Here is a 17,818-nt window from a genome sequence, read left to right on the forward strand (position 1 = left end):
AGAGAGTTGTATTTGTAAGATGAATTCCTAACAATGTAAAGCAGTGGTTCTCAACCTTTTTTTGACAACGGCACACCTTGCAACACATGAAATAACAGCGGCACACCTGGCTAAATATATATGAAAAATATTTAAATTTTGCAAAATAAAACCATGGCAAGTAATAGACGACATACATCTGTAGACACAGACTAGTCATAGACACATAGAATGACTCATACTAAATAAAGAAAAACACAGCTATGAACTTATCAGTAGACAGACACCAGTGAATATTCAATTGGGATCACATGGTTTTTCGCATTTTCTTAGTTTTCGCGACACAATTAGGAAGAACTTGCGGCACACTGGTTGAGAATCACTGATGTAAAGACTTATATAATGTAATCTCACCTTATCAACAGCCTGTTCTATATATTGAAATTGTTGTACTTCTACAATATTACGATGACACAGTTTATTGAGTAATAGAGCTCTTAAGTTAGGGGATATTATTTGTTTAATATTACTGCTATCTATACTGCTCTCTGAATCTGTAAAAAAGGTAATAAACAAAATACTGAAATAAACGAAAACAATTGATATTATGAAGTTAGGTTGCTGGGCAACAAAACATATGCCCACAATTATGTTGTCCGAGCTGTACATAAACTATCAGATTTTTAAAAAAAGAATTGATTTCTAAAAATACTGTTTAAATTAAAAAAAATAAAATGCATACCTCGTCTGGTTTGTAACCATTTGACTGAACTTGGGTCTTCGATGTAACAGCCCATTGCACTAAACCAGACCCAAAAATATCTAGGCATGGCTGGTGTCAACGTAAACATTTCTGTCATTTCTATTTCTGATGTTGGTGTAACAGATATAGATCCAGGAGCTGAATGACTGACAGTTTTACATGGAACCATTGATAACATATTAATTGATTCCTTCGGAAAAACATTTAATTCTTCTTCTGTTCCATAAGTTTTATCAACAGACACAATATTTGTGTCATCACAAACAGCATCGCAGTTGTCGAAATTTGATTGCACATTTACATTATTACTTTCAATTGATGGCTCATCTTCATCAATATCTGTCACAAAATTCATTATTTCGTCTGATTCCGTATCATTTCTATCATCAAAGAATGGATCCTCAGAATTGTTTTTTATTATATTTTTACCATTGTTGTTTATTTGCTTTTTTCCACTTTCATTATTATCACAGGCAGTCATGACTGATTTCTCAGGAATGTTACCATTATCATTAGAAACAGTACCAATTTCTGTAGAAACGGCAATAATTCCATTAGAAATAGGAGTATTTCCATTAGAAATAGGAGTATTTTCATTAGAAATAGGAGTATTTTCATCAGAACTGTTTACATTCTCATTATTATTAGAAAGGGTTATAGCCAATTTCTCAGGAATGCTAACATTATCATTAGAAATGGTACATGTACCTGTAGAAATACATGTAGGAGTATTCCCATTAGAAATGTTCTCAATCTCAGTAGAAATATTAGATAAATTACTTCCTTTAATGAATACATCGTCACATATAGTAGAGTGTATGTTTTGGTTTACATTGTCTAAATTTTTATCACAAATGCTTTTCTTTGAATTTGTAGAGGTGGCATTAGTTGTAGGAACCATGGCACACATAGGTATAGATAAACATTCAGTGGTATCAGAGGAATCAGTTTTTCTGAAATTGTCATGTTCTGGAATGCTTGTCATGCTTATAGGTGTTCCACGCGGTGTTCCGAGGTAAGTGTATTCTGAAGAAACATCATCTGTTTCATCTAAAGATTGACTACATGATGAACTAGCATGTTTCAATCGATTAATATCTTCCTGAAAAAACAATGGCTGCCATGTTTTTCCACCTAGATCACTGGCATTGACACCCGTTCTAAAATATGGTTTTCTATCATTCAAACCAATAGCAAATACCTGAAAGTATACACATAATAATTGAAATATATAGTTTATATTATATCATCATCAATACATATTTATTACATTATAAATTCTTCCTTGTATTTACAGTCAAGATGTAATCAGTTGGGTAATGGTACAAAGTAAAAGTATGAAAAATATGTATAGTCTGAGTACCAAGATGGAGATAATAAAATGTAAATCATAGGGCTGTCATTAGAAACATTTATCATTTTCAATACTACAAAAATAACCTCTGACTCACCTATTCAGAATAATTGAATGAGGCTTATTGTCCTATTGTTCTGCACCAACTGGGCTAATGAATTGTGTTATGAGTAAAAATTTTGTCTGGACAGCGGCAATACAGCCTACTCATTCAAATTCCAACTGTTAAAGGTCCCATTCGTACAATTTTCCATTGTGTCTTGCCGAGCCCTCGTCCTGCATCACTGACAAGGGGGAACCACGCCTGGAAATCCTGATAAATTTTCTCGGCTAACAACAGGATCAAACACAGGACTTCCAGGTTAGCAATCCAAAATCTTACGCACTGAGTCATCATGGCTCACTATTAGAATAAGGTATTTAATGCGTATAGCTCATCAGCAGTGCTTTGCCTCTTTTGTATAAAATTTTGCAATCAATCTTTTCTGAAAAAATCATGTCAACTCAAAACATTTGTTTTATCAAACGACAAGACATGCAGAAAACTAATCCCTATATCATGATGCTTTCTTAATATTTAAAAAGACATCTATCTGTTTGTCTACAAACCTGATCATTAGGAGTAAGAGATATATGACAGAATTCTCCCACCATTTCTACCCACGATGTTCCAATAGCTGACTGTTTATTAAACCATGCTTGATCACCATCAATACCTTTTCTAAACCAAACCTAATAATACATTATCATAAATATGTTACATACACATGTAAGAACTAGTCTTGTTAACTTATAAATAAATTATAAATAGATCACAAAAGTGTTCACAAGTTTCTACAAAGTATCAAGGGTAATAACTCTGAAAAGTAACTATGGTGGACTCTGTCACTTCCGACATCTGAATACTACGGCATTTTGTGAAATCCGTCATCATTTTAATGTCTCAATACTGAATTTCAATAGGATTCTTCATCTAATTATTGCCAACAAGTTAAATAAATCTGATAATTGTTGTCACAAGAAGTTTTTTATACTTCGATGGCCCGCACTACATGAAGATCTGATCGGTTGTAGTGGAAGGTCGTGTCTGGGGTCATACAAGCGGCTTTTGACCCTATGAATCAGACATTTGATTAACCAATCAGCGTTGATGTTTCTACTGGGATACCCACAGTTCTGTGCACCACACGCCAAGAACTCGCTGTAACAGACCGTTTCATTGGCTAATCCCTCACATCAATCAGAATGTGGGTTACAGATCTTAGTGTAGTAAAGACAGGTAAAACGAAATTTTGAACAATAAAAAATGAAATGAAATAGAATCTGTGTTTTAATCAGAATGTATTTTATTAAAACAAGTGTTTTTATACTAATACCACAAAAATTAGATCTATAGTATACAGAATTAAAGGCAATACAATATTTTTCTTGTAATACATACTGTGAATAGACATACTCAAGCTGTTGAAGACTAAATATACAAAAATTCGAAATAATACTAACCTTTCCTTCTCTACTTAATGCCCACAAAGAATTAGTTCCTAGAGCTATTTGCATCATCCGGGTATTTTCTTTTGGATATGGAATCTCACACCATGCTGTACCTTAAAACAATACATAAACCCTACATTAGACTTTATATACGGCTTTCAGTGGAATAGCAAGGTTTCTCAACACACGCATGCAAGCGCAATATCAGCGTGCCCACTCAGAGTTTAGGCCTATATTACTCAATTTTGTTATATTGAAAAATAAAGGAAGAAAAAAGAAATAAAATAATATAATCATACCGAATGAATGTTACAATAACAGCAATTCTTAAGATTTAATTGATGTATTAACAAATAATATAATTGTACCAAGTCCATAAGAAGATTTGCTTCCCTTCATACTTGCACATGGCGGTTGACTTATGGCCCTTTGTCCTCCTTCTCCCCCATTATGCCACTGATGGCATGCGGGAGTCTTTCTTAGACTTCAACCTTTACTCAAAAGCATATTTGATAAAATTCAATGACACATAAAAGGTCTGTCAGATAAAAAGGCTGTAAACATTACATACCATATACATTATCTCTGTTAATACCAAGTCTGACTAGAACTAGACCATCCCATGTTACAGCCCACACTAGCCCTGTAGGTCCTACAGATATATTAACTAAACCTAGAGTATCTGTTGGTATATCTTCCCAACTATCACCTTCCGGACAATTAATACACACATTCTTTCTAACATATACCTAATAAATATAAGAACCATGCAGACTATATATTTTATAATATATACTGGGATTTTGCTATCCGAGAGGGTTATGTCTTTTCAAGCGAAATAACTCTCTTGGATTCTAAGGGTATGTGCTTTTAAACTGTTCTAATTTTCAGTATTTTCTGGGATCGGCCTTGGCTCTGTGAACTATAAACGGAAATTCTTTCTATCATTTCATTTCTGCAACCACCCTCATAAAATCTGGAATTCATGTGGAATGTGGATTTCAGTTGAAAAAACACATAAATATAAGCCCTTTCTATCTATTCTATGCTTGGACTGCTATTATGGTTGTCTAATATACCAAATTTTTTGGGGGAAGGCACTTGCTGAATCAAAACACAAATTTTGAATGGGATTTCGGTTGCAAAACTATATAAATAAGGCTATATCGAATCACTTTCTAGTTGCTGTACTCACATGCCAGAAATGCAAGAAAAAATGTTTGTGTGCATCTGAATTTTCTACGTTTTCTGAGATCAGTCCCTAAATATCAAATTGGTGTAGATTTTCTGAAGTGTACAGTTAAGATGGCCTTTCATACCATCATTACATCTATCGTATATCAGTCCTAATCTTTTCAAAGATGTGCTAAAAAAAAAAAACCTGTGTACCTTTCCATTTATAGTTATGGTCCATACACTAAGAAAACCAGGTGGTTGACCTGGTAGATTAAAACCACCAACTGCTATATCTATAAAACTATTATCTTCTACTTCTATATCTTCAACATTTATCTATAAAAAAAACCCCAACAAATCAGGGCAAAAAAAATAATTGAATCGAGACAGATGTTCCCTGCCAAATATTTACCAAAACATGCTTGCATACACTCATACATGTAGCATGAGTATTGCAATCGTTTTGTACCACCTCATGCTTTTTCATTGATGATGGCATCTAGAGTTGATTATGGTCTGGATAGGTTAATTAATGTCTAATTAATAATTTAGATAACATTTCAGGCCTAGAGAAAGACCTGCAATGGACAGATTTAGCTCTTGCATAATGTATGTTTAATTACGTTCCTCTGTTTTGAATTTCTTGTGAATTAAAATATGTAATTCTTCATGCAATTTAAATTTCATCTGATTCTAAGAATTGAAGGTTGGGAAAAGTTTGGGTTGTTTCAATAAGTGTATATAATTACCAGTAGCACTCACCTTGGCCCACTTGCCTGTAGCAACATATTTTCTAAAACGGAGCCATTTTCTTTTTCTAACCATTGATAAAGTTTTTGGTTCTGGAGTATATTGTCTAGGAAAATCTGTAGCATATTGCCAACCCTGTAATACATGTATATTGTGTATATTTAGCACAGTAAAGTGGTTGAGGTATAATATTAGTTTACACTATATGGATGCAGATGTTAATGGAATAATGGAAGGAACTGTTATCCAAGTTGATGTTTAGGATTTAATCCTTTGATTTCTGGGAACTTGTTTGAAGATTAATTATGAGCGTTAGTGCCTGGGCCTGTACGTGGTGCACAACATATTTGCTTAGCATCTTATATATATATTAATGACCAGAAGTTTCCATGCAAGATACACCCACGTTTTATTAGACAGAGAACAGGCTAATAATAATACAAAAGTAATTGTTCGTATATTCAGGGGTCATAATCCAGGAAGCTAGAGTCCAACATATCGATAACAACTTAGATCTCTTGGATATAAACATACATTTTAAATTTCATGAAAATCTGACAAAAACCTTGGTTTTACATACTTAATTTGCCATTTTGTCAGGAAGTTTTGTTTTTATTTTCCACGAATTCAAACTCAACTATCATTATGTTTAAACAGTGATATATTGAAAATGTTTTTCAAATCGGATAAAAATTCTGACCTCTATGGGGTCCACAAGCTAAAAACGCATTTTTTCGTACATTCAAGGGCCATAATCTAGTTTTGTTACTGGATACGGGTATTCATGATAACTGGAGTTGTCACCTCGGTTCCTATTTGACCAGTGACAACTGATATAAAACCTATGTTTTTGAACTGCATTTAAGTCATACATACACAATCATATTTGAGTGTGGACCTTGAATATTATGGCAGGATTTAAGGGCCAAAACTAAAGGTATGTTGAAAGTGTTATAACACATCATAGAAAATACCTAATACCTAAGATGCAAAATACATATGTCTTTATACTTATAATGATGAATACATAATACCGTTAAAGTAAAAATCAAATGTCAAATTACAAATGTTTTTTGGAAAAAATCCACTAATGATCACAACCTTTTCACATACACACTTCAACAAAGCAACTTTGCAAAATGACATTTGTCTTTTGTCTTTTGCGTCTTGAGTTCTTGAGGTCAACGGTCAACGGTCAAAGGACATCGGGTCACATGTAAAATTGTTAAAATGAATGGTCCCATGAAGGAAAGATAAGCTTGTCGTCGTCGTCTGCTAAAAGGAGCTTAGTGACATTCTGACACTATGTTGTATGGATTACTTGTTATTATCAATTAATGGAATCTTGCGTCAATTCAAATGTACGGAAACTGTATATTATATTTGGAAAGATTAAATATATATTAAATGCTTATTATGTATGACAACTTTTTGAAATAAAATTTATATTTTACTTTGATTTTGTATCTGTTCTTTGTTGTAAATTGTTATTAAGGAGCTCATTTCATGAAAACAAAACGATTAGTCCATTTAATGAAATGTTCTTAAATTAAGAAAGTAATTTCAATGATTAATTTTAAAATGGTTCATTTAACAATGTTTTAAAGTTTTTACTGGCCTGCCAGCAATCAAAAATTTAATATAACAAGAGATGGAAAACGTTTCATATCCCACCCCATATACTTGCCTATGCCTACTACAGTGAATAATAAGAACAGATCAGATTCTGATTTAATATTTAATTTCATTTATTTATTTACTCAAGTGCAGTTTACGAAAGTTATCCGAAATATGAAACACCAGCACCGTACCATAACTCCCCAGGAAACTGTAATTTACTGACTTTACACAGGTTCATGGCAATGGTATTTAAACAAAAAATATGACAGCAAAAAAAATAAGTTAAATGAAATGGGATTTAACGTCCTAATTTTCTGCTCCTAATGAAGACCGCCATACGGCATACAGTGTGCTATGGGATGAAATCTTGCCCCGGCTGCAGCACTGTGGCCTACTCTTATATCGAATTCCAACTACCAGGGGATCTTTTACGTACACGCCAATGTATACACGGGTCCTCGGGTTTTCGTACCATCCAAACGACTAAACAGTTGTCCTTGCCAGGCCCCCCGTTTTAAAAAAATAAGATGCCGCATGAATATGCCTATACAATTATACATTCTGACAGTCAGCACGCTTGACCCTGATTTAATTTAAACTTGTGTTAGCCCAAGTCACATTCGGTATTTATCAAAAAGTACATTTACATTAAATTAAATTTATTCTAAATATGTTCAATCTAGATGTAGGCCTATTTTGTGTGAAGTTTATAATTAATATGACTATATAGGCTACATGCATTAACATTGGCTAGTCTACAATTAAAACCGAATTGAAATATATATGGGTATATAATGTCCCAGAAACTTCGTTTGTAAGAATGATTAACAGTAATTTTAATAATGGGTGGCACCTTGTTTAGATTACACAGACTTGCACTGTATAATTAGCATATCTAATATCAACATCATGACTGACAAGTCTCCAGATACTAAAAGAAGGTCCAGACTATACCCGTTCTTTCCTTCATGGGACCATTCATTTTAACAATTGTACATGTAACCCGATGACCTTTGACCGTTGACTTCAAGAACTCAAGATGCAAAAGACAAAAGACAAATGTCATTTTGCAAAGTTGCTTTGTTGAAGTGTGTATGTAAAAAGGTTGTGCACATTAGTGGATTTTTTCCAAAAAACATCTGTAATTTGACATTTGACTTTTACTTTAACGGTATTATGTATTCATCATTATAAGTATAACGACATATGTATTTTGCATCTTAGGTATTAGGTATTTTCTATGATGTATAATAATACTTTCAACATACATTTAGTTTTGGCCCTTAAATCCCGCCATAGAATATTGCAATTTTAAAATATATAATCTAAAGCTGTGTAAATGAACTTACTCCACGATCTGTGACTTCTCCTTTGAAATTTTCATCAATAAACCAATCTCCTTCCCATTCCCAATATTCTGAGGGAAGAGTGAATTCCTCCCGCTTCGGACTTTGATCCCCACTCTCGTTACTCCAGTTACTTCTATCTGTTCTTAATAAATTTTTATTAGAAAATCCACTCCATGGAGCCCATCTCTAATAAATAAACAAAAATAATATATTTTATAAAGATTCTCTACTAAACAAATTTCTAAATCTTAATAAAAAGGTTTGTTGCTCTATGTAATATGTAATATTTAAAACATATATGTAATATTTAAAACATATGTTATCTTTAAAACATTTGTAATATTTAAAACATATACGATATATAATATGCCTGTCAATCAATAATCCGGAAGATTAAATTTTGACAGAAAAACAAACTTTTATTGATTAATGTTTAATTATATATTAGATCAAACAACCCGGTTAAATGTAGCAGCTTTTGACCAAACACAACATTAACATGATCAATAAGTAGGTCACAATTCATAAGTAGGTCAATATATACTATTCAAAAAAAGTAGGGGATATTTGATTTTTAAGTGTTATTAAAGTCACCTAATGAAACTGACGAAGAAACAAATGACAAATTGAAATGAAGTTCACATTCATCGATTTATTCCAAATGATCGTTAGACTAAGTAAGGCACAGACTGACCATTATAAGGGTAAAATGATACCCGGGGTCAAACAGCAAAGTTACCACAGCATCACAACCAAGTCAGTAACGGGTAAATCCTCCTCTGTTTGCCAAACAAGCATTGATCCGACGTGGCATACTCCTAATGAGACGTCTAAGGTCATTTTGGTCCAGATTGTCCCATTCCTGTTGCAACGCAGCAGCAAGTTCTTGGACATTGGCAGGCCGTTTTTGACGTTGACGTAACCTCTGTCCAAGCATGTCCCAGACATGCTCGATGGGGGAGAGGTCGGGACTCAGTGCTGGCCAAGGTAATGTGGTGATGTTCTGTTGTTGGAGGTAACCTGTAACGATCCTGGCCCTGTGACATCTTGCGTTGTCATCCTGGAAGATGAAACGGCGGCCATGACGTCGTGCGAACGGCACAACATGGACTGCCAAGATGTTGTCCCGGTAGTACTGGCCTGTAACACGCCCTGCAACAACATGTAAAGCCGTTCTTCCAGCAACAGTGATGCCTCCCCACACCATAACAGAACCACCCCCAAATCGATCATGTCTGATGACGTTAACGTCTTGGAAGCGCTCGTTTCGACGACGCCACACCCTCCTACGTCTGTCCAAAAAATCAACAGTGAACCTTGACTCATCTGAAAACATCACATTGCTCCAGCGTCGATTATCCCAGTGTTGACGATCCCTACACCAACGACGTCTTGCCTGAATGTGATGATCTCTTAAACAAGGGATCACGCGAGGACGTCGGGCGCGAAGGTGACCCCTATGCAGTCGATTCCGAATCGTCTGGCCACTCACTCTCACACCAGTGTCTGTTTGAAGACGAGCGCTGATCTTATTTGCTGTGATGACACGATTTCTCAAGGTCAAGGTACGGATAAATCGATCCTGGGCTTGAGTTGTCGCCCTTGGTCGACCTGAGCGTGGTCTGTCCTGTACAGATTGTGTATCACGGTATCTGGACCATAGCCTGCTTATGACAGACAGAGAAACATTCATCGTCCGCGCCACAACCGCCTGTGTTGTGCCGATCTGTAGCATGCCAAGGGCACGTAACCTTTCATTTTGGGTAAGCCGACGCATATCAAAATTTGTTTTCTGGTCACTAAAACAATTAAACTGATGTTTCCACCCTGGAATTCAATGCCACAATGACTGTAACATTCAAAGTCAGAGTCGTGCAAATCTTGGGTTGGACCCCCATGATGATCCCAAGCATCACCTGCATTCCATGCGGTAGCTATTGGTGCGTTTGGGCGTCACATGTAACTGGAAATGTTTCCTCTGTTAGGTTCTATAGTGACTTTTTTCGTAGTCATTTGCATATTTTAGTATTATGCCCCCAAAATCAAATATCCCCTACTTTTTCTGAATAGTATATTTAACATTTACATGATGGAAGGACTAAAGGGGTATTTCTACGAGGTATCTTCCGAAATACTAGAATACTCGTTCTAAAATGACAAATCCAAATTATACAAAGGTTTTGAAGTCTGACATAATCATTCTACTATGATGAATCATAGCACACTGGTCTGTAGAATTTTCAAAAGAAAGTACACAATCACTGTCACAAGATCCTGTATTTGAATTAGCTTCTTCCTTAAAGACTACCAGTACATAATTACAGTAGAATCTGTATGAGCAGCCACTCCTATTCAGCGACATCTCCTTGTAAGCGGTCACTATAAATTCCCCCCCGTAAAAATTCTATTGTTTCATCTCTTTATTCAACGGACACTCCTCTAAAGCAGCCAGCGGTCACTATTTTACTAATAAATTCAACAAAACATCGCCCATTCAACGGCCATTGTTGAATGATACCATCTTGTCGTTCTTTGTAACACCCCTGCTAATCCCGTGAGTAGTAGTTAATTAACTGGACCCCCACTGATCAGGTAAAAAGAAATGTAAAAATAACAATCAACCTGGGATTATCTGTTAATTAATCTTTTGTATTATTAAACGACTAACCTGATCATTGTTTTCACGTGTAACAAAACATTATTTGATACTGATTGAATAAAATAAATGTACCGAGTTTTGTCACGATCATCTAGTATCTCTTTTCCATTGCCACTTTGTTGTTAAACAGACGTTTTAGCGCTTCCTATAACATTACATACAGAGTTACACCCCTGTAAATAGGTGATAAAATCAGCGATGGTTTTTTGTTCATGTGCCTTTTTGATAAAATAAAATTAATTGACCGATTTTCTTCACAAAAATGGATAAATATTATCAAATGCATCCCAATGGTAGACAGTGGTATCAAAGGTTGGTACAAAATGACAAGTTTACAGAAGTTATGTCCGAGACTTGAGTAAAGAATTTTCGTTTGGCGCAAGATTCAGCGACGGTCAAATTTACCGATGCAAGTATTGATGTTCGCTTCTTATGCATCCAAGCGTAATATTTAATTTATTTCAGCACAAAAAGCACCAAGATTTTATTAAGAGGCCACTCCCGTTAAGCGGTCAGTCGTGAAAATTCCCTTGGGTGGCTGCTTAATGCAGATTCTACTGTACATCCAATTTCTCTTAAAAGCTTTTAAAGATGCAGTCATTATTCCTTTGCTTTTACTCTCAAGTGTATTACAGAACACCATTTTAATTGTGTCTGTTGCATTTTATTACATTCTTTGGACAATATTTTATATGATTATTGCACTTGACATCCTTTTTGTAAACAATAACATTAGTCTGTTAGATGTTGTGAAATTGTAAAATTAATAATTGACTATATGTCACAGGGTTGTGGTAGTCGAGCGGTAGGTCTTGCAAAGAAACTGTGCCTAGTTGTTTGGATAGCAGGAAAAACGGAGGTTCACCTGTGCACACATTGTTATGCATGTAAAAGAATCAACCCCTGGTAGTTGGAATAGTAGGTATACTATAAATGCAGCTGCTGGGGAAAAATTTCATATATTATACTTATCTGGTCATATTCATACAGACTTTAATATAATTACCTGATTTTCGTATATAGTTTCAACAACTCTGATAGGAACATCTGTAGTACAGATATAGGTGTATACTTGTTGATCATGTCCTATACCCCAAGCACATGATTCACATGCTGATACTCTCTTAACTTTGATCCCTCCCTGATCTTTATCAACTTCCTTAAAATATCTACTTTCTGTACATAATGTGAACACATTACCACTACTGTTGACTATCCAAAATCTCTGCTTGGCCATATTGCTGTCATTTCTTATCTACAATGAAAGATAACACAATTAGCAAAAATTAAAAAATTAAATATCTGTGCGTTACTGAATACCGGGTAATTGGTTTTGAGGCATTTTATTTTTTAATAAACCTTAAATGCTTTAGAATAGATGGTACCATTTAACACACAGAGAACTGTCTACTTTGAGAACAGATCTCTGTCCTGAATGGCCACCATATTCAAAAATAAGTAGACTTGTAATGTGGTTCTAATCCATTCTACATCTGACGAATACACACAAAGACTAAATAAACAGTCCCAATTTGATAAAATAGAAGCAGAACATAACTACTTCTTAAAATTCTCAAAGTATACTGGGTGTTCTCAACTAAAATCGTTGATGTCTGATTTAAAATGTCGGTCAACCAGCTTTGTGGCTGTTCTCAAGCTGAGCTAATTGTAGACAGATCGTGCAAGTTTTGGATGTACTGTACGTGTACCGGAACTAATAGGCTGAACAATATATAATATTTTTTACATATTTCAGCAGTTAATAGTTATCTGCGACACTAAATTTGAATGATATGATGTTTCAAACAATGCCTTCCATCTAGAACTTACATCTAGTGTTACTTTAGATTCCACTTGTGTATTGTGAAATACATACTGATAAACATTGAGTGGGTTGATGGAATTTATTAAAGATAAAGACCTTTGACCATGTTATATTACACTGCTCACTACAGTACATGGAGTTTTAATATGAAACTACTGTCTGCAGCCCCAGCTTGTTTACTTTTAGTAGGTTGCATGTATACACATGTATAAAAACAGTTTTGGATAATCATTGGTCATTTGGAAAGCTGTCTTAAATGGACACAACCAAAATTTGTTATCTAGTTTAAATACTGTATATTAATAATGTATAGATGAAAAAGTTCATACATGTTCTACTGGGTTTGGGTTTAAATATGTGTCAATGCATCTTATACCAAAAAAAAAGAGGGAAAGAAAGGAAATTTATTCTGAATTAAGTTTGTAAAGCAGACTGACATTATGATTTTAACTGATTTGTCAGGCACTACACTAGATTGTAAATTAGTTCTCACATTCTGGGATTGTGTATTAATAATATGAATAAAACATAGCAAGGACAAATCTATACCAGATTAAATAACAAAGAAACAGGGAGATTGCGCCTTACAAAGCCTAAATTTCTGTCTGACAGGTGTCTTCTTTCCAGGCTTGTAATAAAGAAATAATACTCTAGCCAACAGCCAATAGTCAAGATAAAAACAATCTGAAATTTTTAGCTCACAGGTCTACCAAGCAGAAAGACATAGACTTCAAATGTACAATACACCCACTTTTGTTTGCTGACATCCTGATAACCATTAATTGTACCATATTGTATATTTTACTTGTTAGATTCATTCACCATTCCTTTGAACACCTATCTTCGCAGGTGCTTAATACAATGTGATTTAAACACTACTCTTAGTCTTCAAAAGCATAGCATGCCAATGTGTATGTACACAGTTTTCTTGTTATTTGTTCTAATGTGACAATTCAAAATTGACAAGTTTACTATTTGATTTGTAACACTGACACTGTTAATATTTGGGTACAATATTAATGCTGCTTATATTAATAGATTAACATTTGTCAAAGTGTTTTTGCTGGTGAATGTGGTGGTTTTATATTTTCTGTGGACGGGGAGCGGGGGGGATATGATTACCTCCCTGGATCATTCTCCACTGCAGAGTTGGCACCCCTAGTTATACAGTCCACACTATGGGGGTACTCGATTGAACTTCCCGGAATTGAATTCTCTCAATCCCCAAAAATGTGACAATCGAGTGAAAAGGGGGATTTCGGGCTACAGAGCATGCGTCGACTGCATAAGTAAATTATATCTCGAGCATCCCCTATTCTTACAGCAATACTTTGATTAGAATAGAGAATGTCACATGATATTACAGTATTCCTTGGGGGTGGTCAATTCTCAGTCAAAAATGTTCCAAATTGATGTAATATCGAGTGACCCAGAATTGAGTCTGATCACAGATCTGACAGTATCAAAAATATTTAGTAACCGTTTATAGCTTACAGTTAGTTACTTTAGTAACAGATTCTTATCGGCTCTGCCCTGGCCTGATAGCTCTATCTGTCAATAAGGTAACTATAGCCTACAGTTGGTGTTGGTGCATGTCTTATCGCTCGAAATGCTTATGTTTAATCTCTTATTACCATTCTGGGAATTGTGCGAATTCAGCCATGTAACATTAAAATCAGTATCCCCTTTTTTGATTAAAAGAGTCAGATTTAATGCTTAGAACAGAGTCTCAAAAATTAAAGTCCGAGTACGTATGAAATTTGAGCAGTAAGCACCCAAATGTATAGGAATGGTGTATTGACCTTGTCTCAAAATGTCAGCTCAAAATATTGAGTCGTTTGGACGTGAACGTCAAAACTGCTTATCTGGACACGTAACCCTTTTACGATTTCAGGTCAATTTTTTCGTTGGGTGAAATGATAATCGATTCCCGTTTCTTGAGAGGTCTATACAGTGAATGACCCATGTGCTGTACTTGATAGCGGATGGTAAATGTCACCTACACGTTATTTTTATATAAAAAGGTCTGGTTTTATCCAGACACCGTGTAATAATACAGTTTGGGACACCGGTCTCCATTTCCAGATGAAGACTGACGGATTTAAGTTGTTTGCAAACGTATCACAAATATTGAGTTACTTGCTCGGCCCTTAGGTAGAGGGTTTTAAGGCATTTTAAAACAAAATTAAGCTGTTTTATTCTCCAAAAAATTATCGGGATTGGCCCTTTAACTAACTAAAAAAGTAAAATCGACATCAATTCTATCCCACCACACAAGCTCTACTACTAGCATTGCCAACGGGTTTTCAGATACAACCATTGACTCAAAAATGACAACGATACTGCAATTGTGAACTATCTAGAATGAATAATCTGAAAAAATTTCGAAAAAATATTGAAAATTAAAAAAGTTATAGCGTTTTAAAGAAGGCAAACCAGAGGCGCTAAAAAACGGCTTTTTTAAAAAACCGCAAAAAAGTGACCGAAGCCAATATCTCAGTAACTATACAAGATAGGTCTATGAAAATTGCACTAATTAAAGATCTAGATGTACTTAATAAAGCCAAATTGTCGCTATAATATTCTAGTATATACTTTTTATGTTACAGAGGTTCAAAGTTGGGATCCGTGCCGATTTTGCACAAATCACAGCAAAATTTTTTTCAAATTTGTGTGTACTTAAATTGTAGCGCTTTGACATTAATACAGAGGCTTATTTTTTAATGAATAAGCACACATAAAAGTGTTTTCAGTCTGTTCTGTTATTTATTTTTTGCATGACAACACCTTAAATCACAATTTTTGACTGTATGATGTCAATGTCGAAGAGAAACAAGTTTATGTATGTAATTGGGCACCTACTGGTTCCGAGGCCATTGACCACTGGCCATTCACAGTCATACAACAATTATAAACCGTTTATACTAACGTATACTGTGGATATTTTTAAAAATCATGAAAGTGTGTGGCAAAATGAGAAATAAACCTGTAAGCTTTTGGCAGATTTGCCGCCTTTGCCACGCCAACTGCTTTAGTTGTTTAGAAGCTGCCATGTACATCAATTTGAAATTGTTTGTTTCAGGAATGAAAATTAACAATTAAACTATGATTTATATAACAGCTATATTTTTGTGATCAACATCACTACAATTTCAAATAAAAACAGACATAATTAATAGACATAATTAAAACATTTGAATATCTTAAAAGAGTCCAAATTAAAAGGTAAGCTTATAAAAAGTAAGATATGATCTACATGAAAGAGTATTAAAAAAATTAATTTGTGATACATGTGCATTACGATATACTATATTATAATATCAGTGGTAGAAGTCTAGCTTTCTTGTTGAGACATTATCCCATGAAAATAAAAACAATATAAACATTCAGATGGTGATACATCTTGCCGAGACATTATCTATGTCATAAAAATATAAAAATATTAAAAACAAAATCACAATAAGATCAAAATTCATATCTGTTACTATTTAATATGAAATTAAAAATGTTCACCCACCGGTTTAAAATAAATGATAAAAAAAAAGAAACCATTATCACATTTATCAACAAATATAAGATTTCTAATACATGTATCTTACAAAAACAAACAATAATAACAATATAAAATAATCACATTATTCATATGCGATATTTTTCAAAATAAACAAAAACATTTGACGCATCAGGCCACTTCTTTCAGGTAGAAAATGTTAAAAATAAAATAAATATTATCACAAATATTGAAATAACAAAAATAAGATTACTAACACTGATTTCAAACAATAAATTAAACTAACTTCTATGATTCATACCAAATTTATAATAATTATGGACTTTCTTGAGAATGCTGAGAAACAGTCAGTTTCAAGCCCCCCTTTTTATAGTCCTCATGCAAGCTGTATGAGTAGGCCTATATATCATCATCATTTGTCTATTTTATGTTGTACCAAGTAATATCAGGGATCGCCTTTGGCTATGTTTGGATTTGGATGAGTATATATTATGTAGCTTACTTCTTCAGCTACAGTTCCTGAAAAAAAAAATCCAAGGTGGTCAACAACATTCACAATTTTTATCCTTTGTTAGTGAAATGTCTGGCTAAAGTTTGGTTGGTAGCTTTAGTAACATTCAATATAATAAAAAAAACCTGTCCAAATCTAACATCATTTTTTTTACACTGAAGTCTGTGGGGGGGGGGGGGGTAATTATGGTCTGAACCCTGATCAACCACGAGTTACCTCCCTTTAATTCCACATGGTTCAATTTCAGCCATTTTACGAATTCCTACGGGGGATACGGACTTAACAAATGGTCAAACTAAGTAGTTAATGAATTGGGCTTTCCAAATATACCAAAATCTTGAGCGTCGAGGGCCTTTTTCGAAAATTTCTCTCAACTTCAAATTTTCAATTCATGAAAAATATCAGAAAATCTTACCTCAGCTTCTCAAAATCCTACTCGACAGCAAGTTCATCTATTTTTCTCGATGGTAAACATCACGTGGTCAATGTTTGACACTTTGAATATTCATGACAAGGCGTAACACGACGTATACTTTTCTCGGTCAACTTTTTGTGATGTCTGTAAATAGTACAGCCAGCGCTCCTAGCGGCGTTTAGCATCGCTACTACTACTATTTCCTTGTTTACTAATTGTATGGAACTGGTTTATCAAAAGAACATTATTATACCTATACATAAAAGCAATAACATATAGCTGTCAGTAACCGTTATTTTACTGAATATCGTAATATTATTCTGAAATTTGGTGTATTTTGTTTCTGTCTAACATCTCCGCCTTCGTCCCTCGGTCTGGATGTTGATTCTAGACCATACAAGGGAGATAACTCGCA

The 17,818-nt window shown here is 34.4% G+C and overlaps 1 protein-coding gene across 2 annotated transcripts in view; it reads right to left on the reverse strand.

Annotated features, from left to right (window-relative positions):
- The window catches only part of LOC126809607 (tectonin beta-propeller repeat-containing protein 1), a 29,497-nt gene extending 11,714 nt beyond the window's left edge, over window positions 1-17,783 (reverse strand). For both annotated transcript variants that reach the window (XM_050534262.2, XM_056098542.1), the window contains exons 1-10: window positions 17,657-17,783; window positions 12,148-12,396; window positions 8,483-8,668; window positions 5,526-5,648; window positions 4,977-5,099; window positions 4,159-4,336; window positions 3,600-3,700; window positions 2,706-2,828; window positions 722-1,943; window positions 394-533 (exon numbers count right to left, since the gene is read on the reverse strand). In XM_050534262.2, the coding sequence (XP_050390219.1) occupies window positions 394-533; window positions 722-1,943; window positions 2,706-2,828; window positions 3,600-3,700; window positions 4,159-4,336; window positions 4,977-5,099; window positions 5,526-5,648; window positions 8,483-8,668; window positions 12,148-12,378 (2,427 nt within the window). In that variant the 5' untranslated portion in view covers window positions 12,379-12,396; window positions 17,657-17,783. The remainder of the gene's footprint in view (window positions 1-393; window positions 534-721; window positions 1,944-2,705; window positions 2,829-3,599; window positions 3,701-4,158; window positions 4,337-4,976; window positions 5,100-5,525; window positions 5,649-8,482; window positions 8,669-12,147; window positions 12,397-17,656) is intronic.
- Between the last annotated feature and the right edge of the window lie 35 nt (window positions 17,784-17,818).

Source organism: Patella vulgata, chromosome 2 (assembly GCF_932274485.2).
Source record: "Patella vulgata chromosome 2, xgPatVulg1.2, whole genome shotgun sequence".
NCBI lineage: Eukaryota > Metazoa > Mollusca > Gastropoda > Patellidae > Patella > Patella vulgata.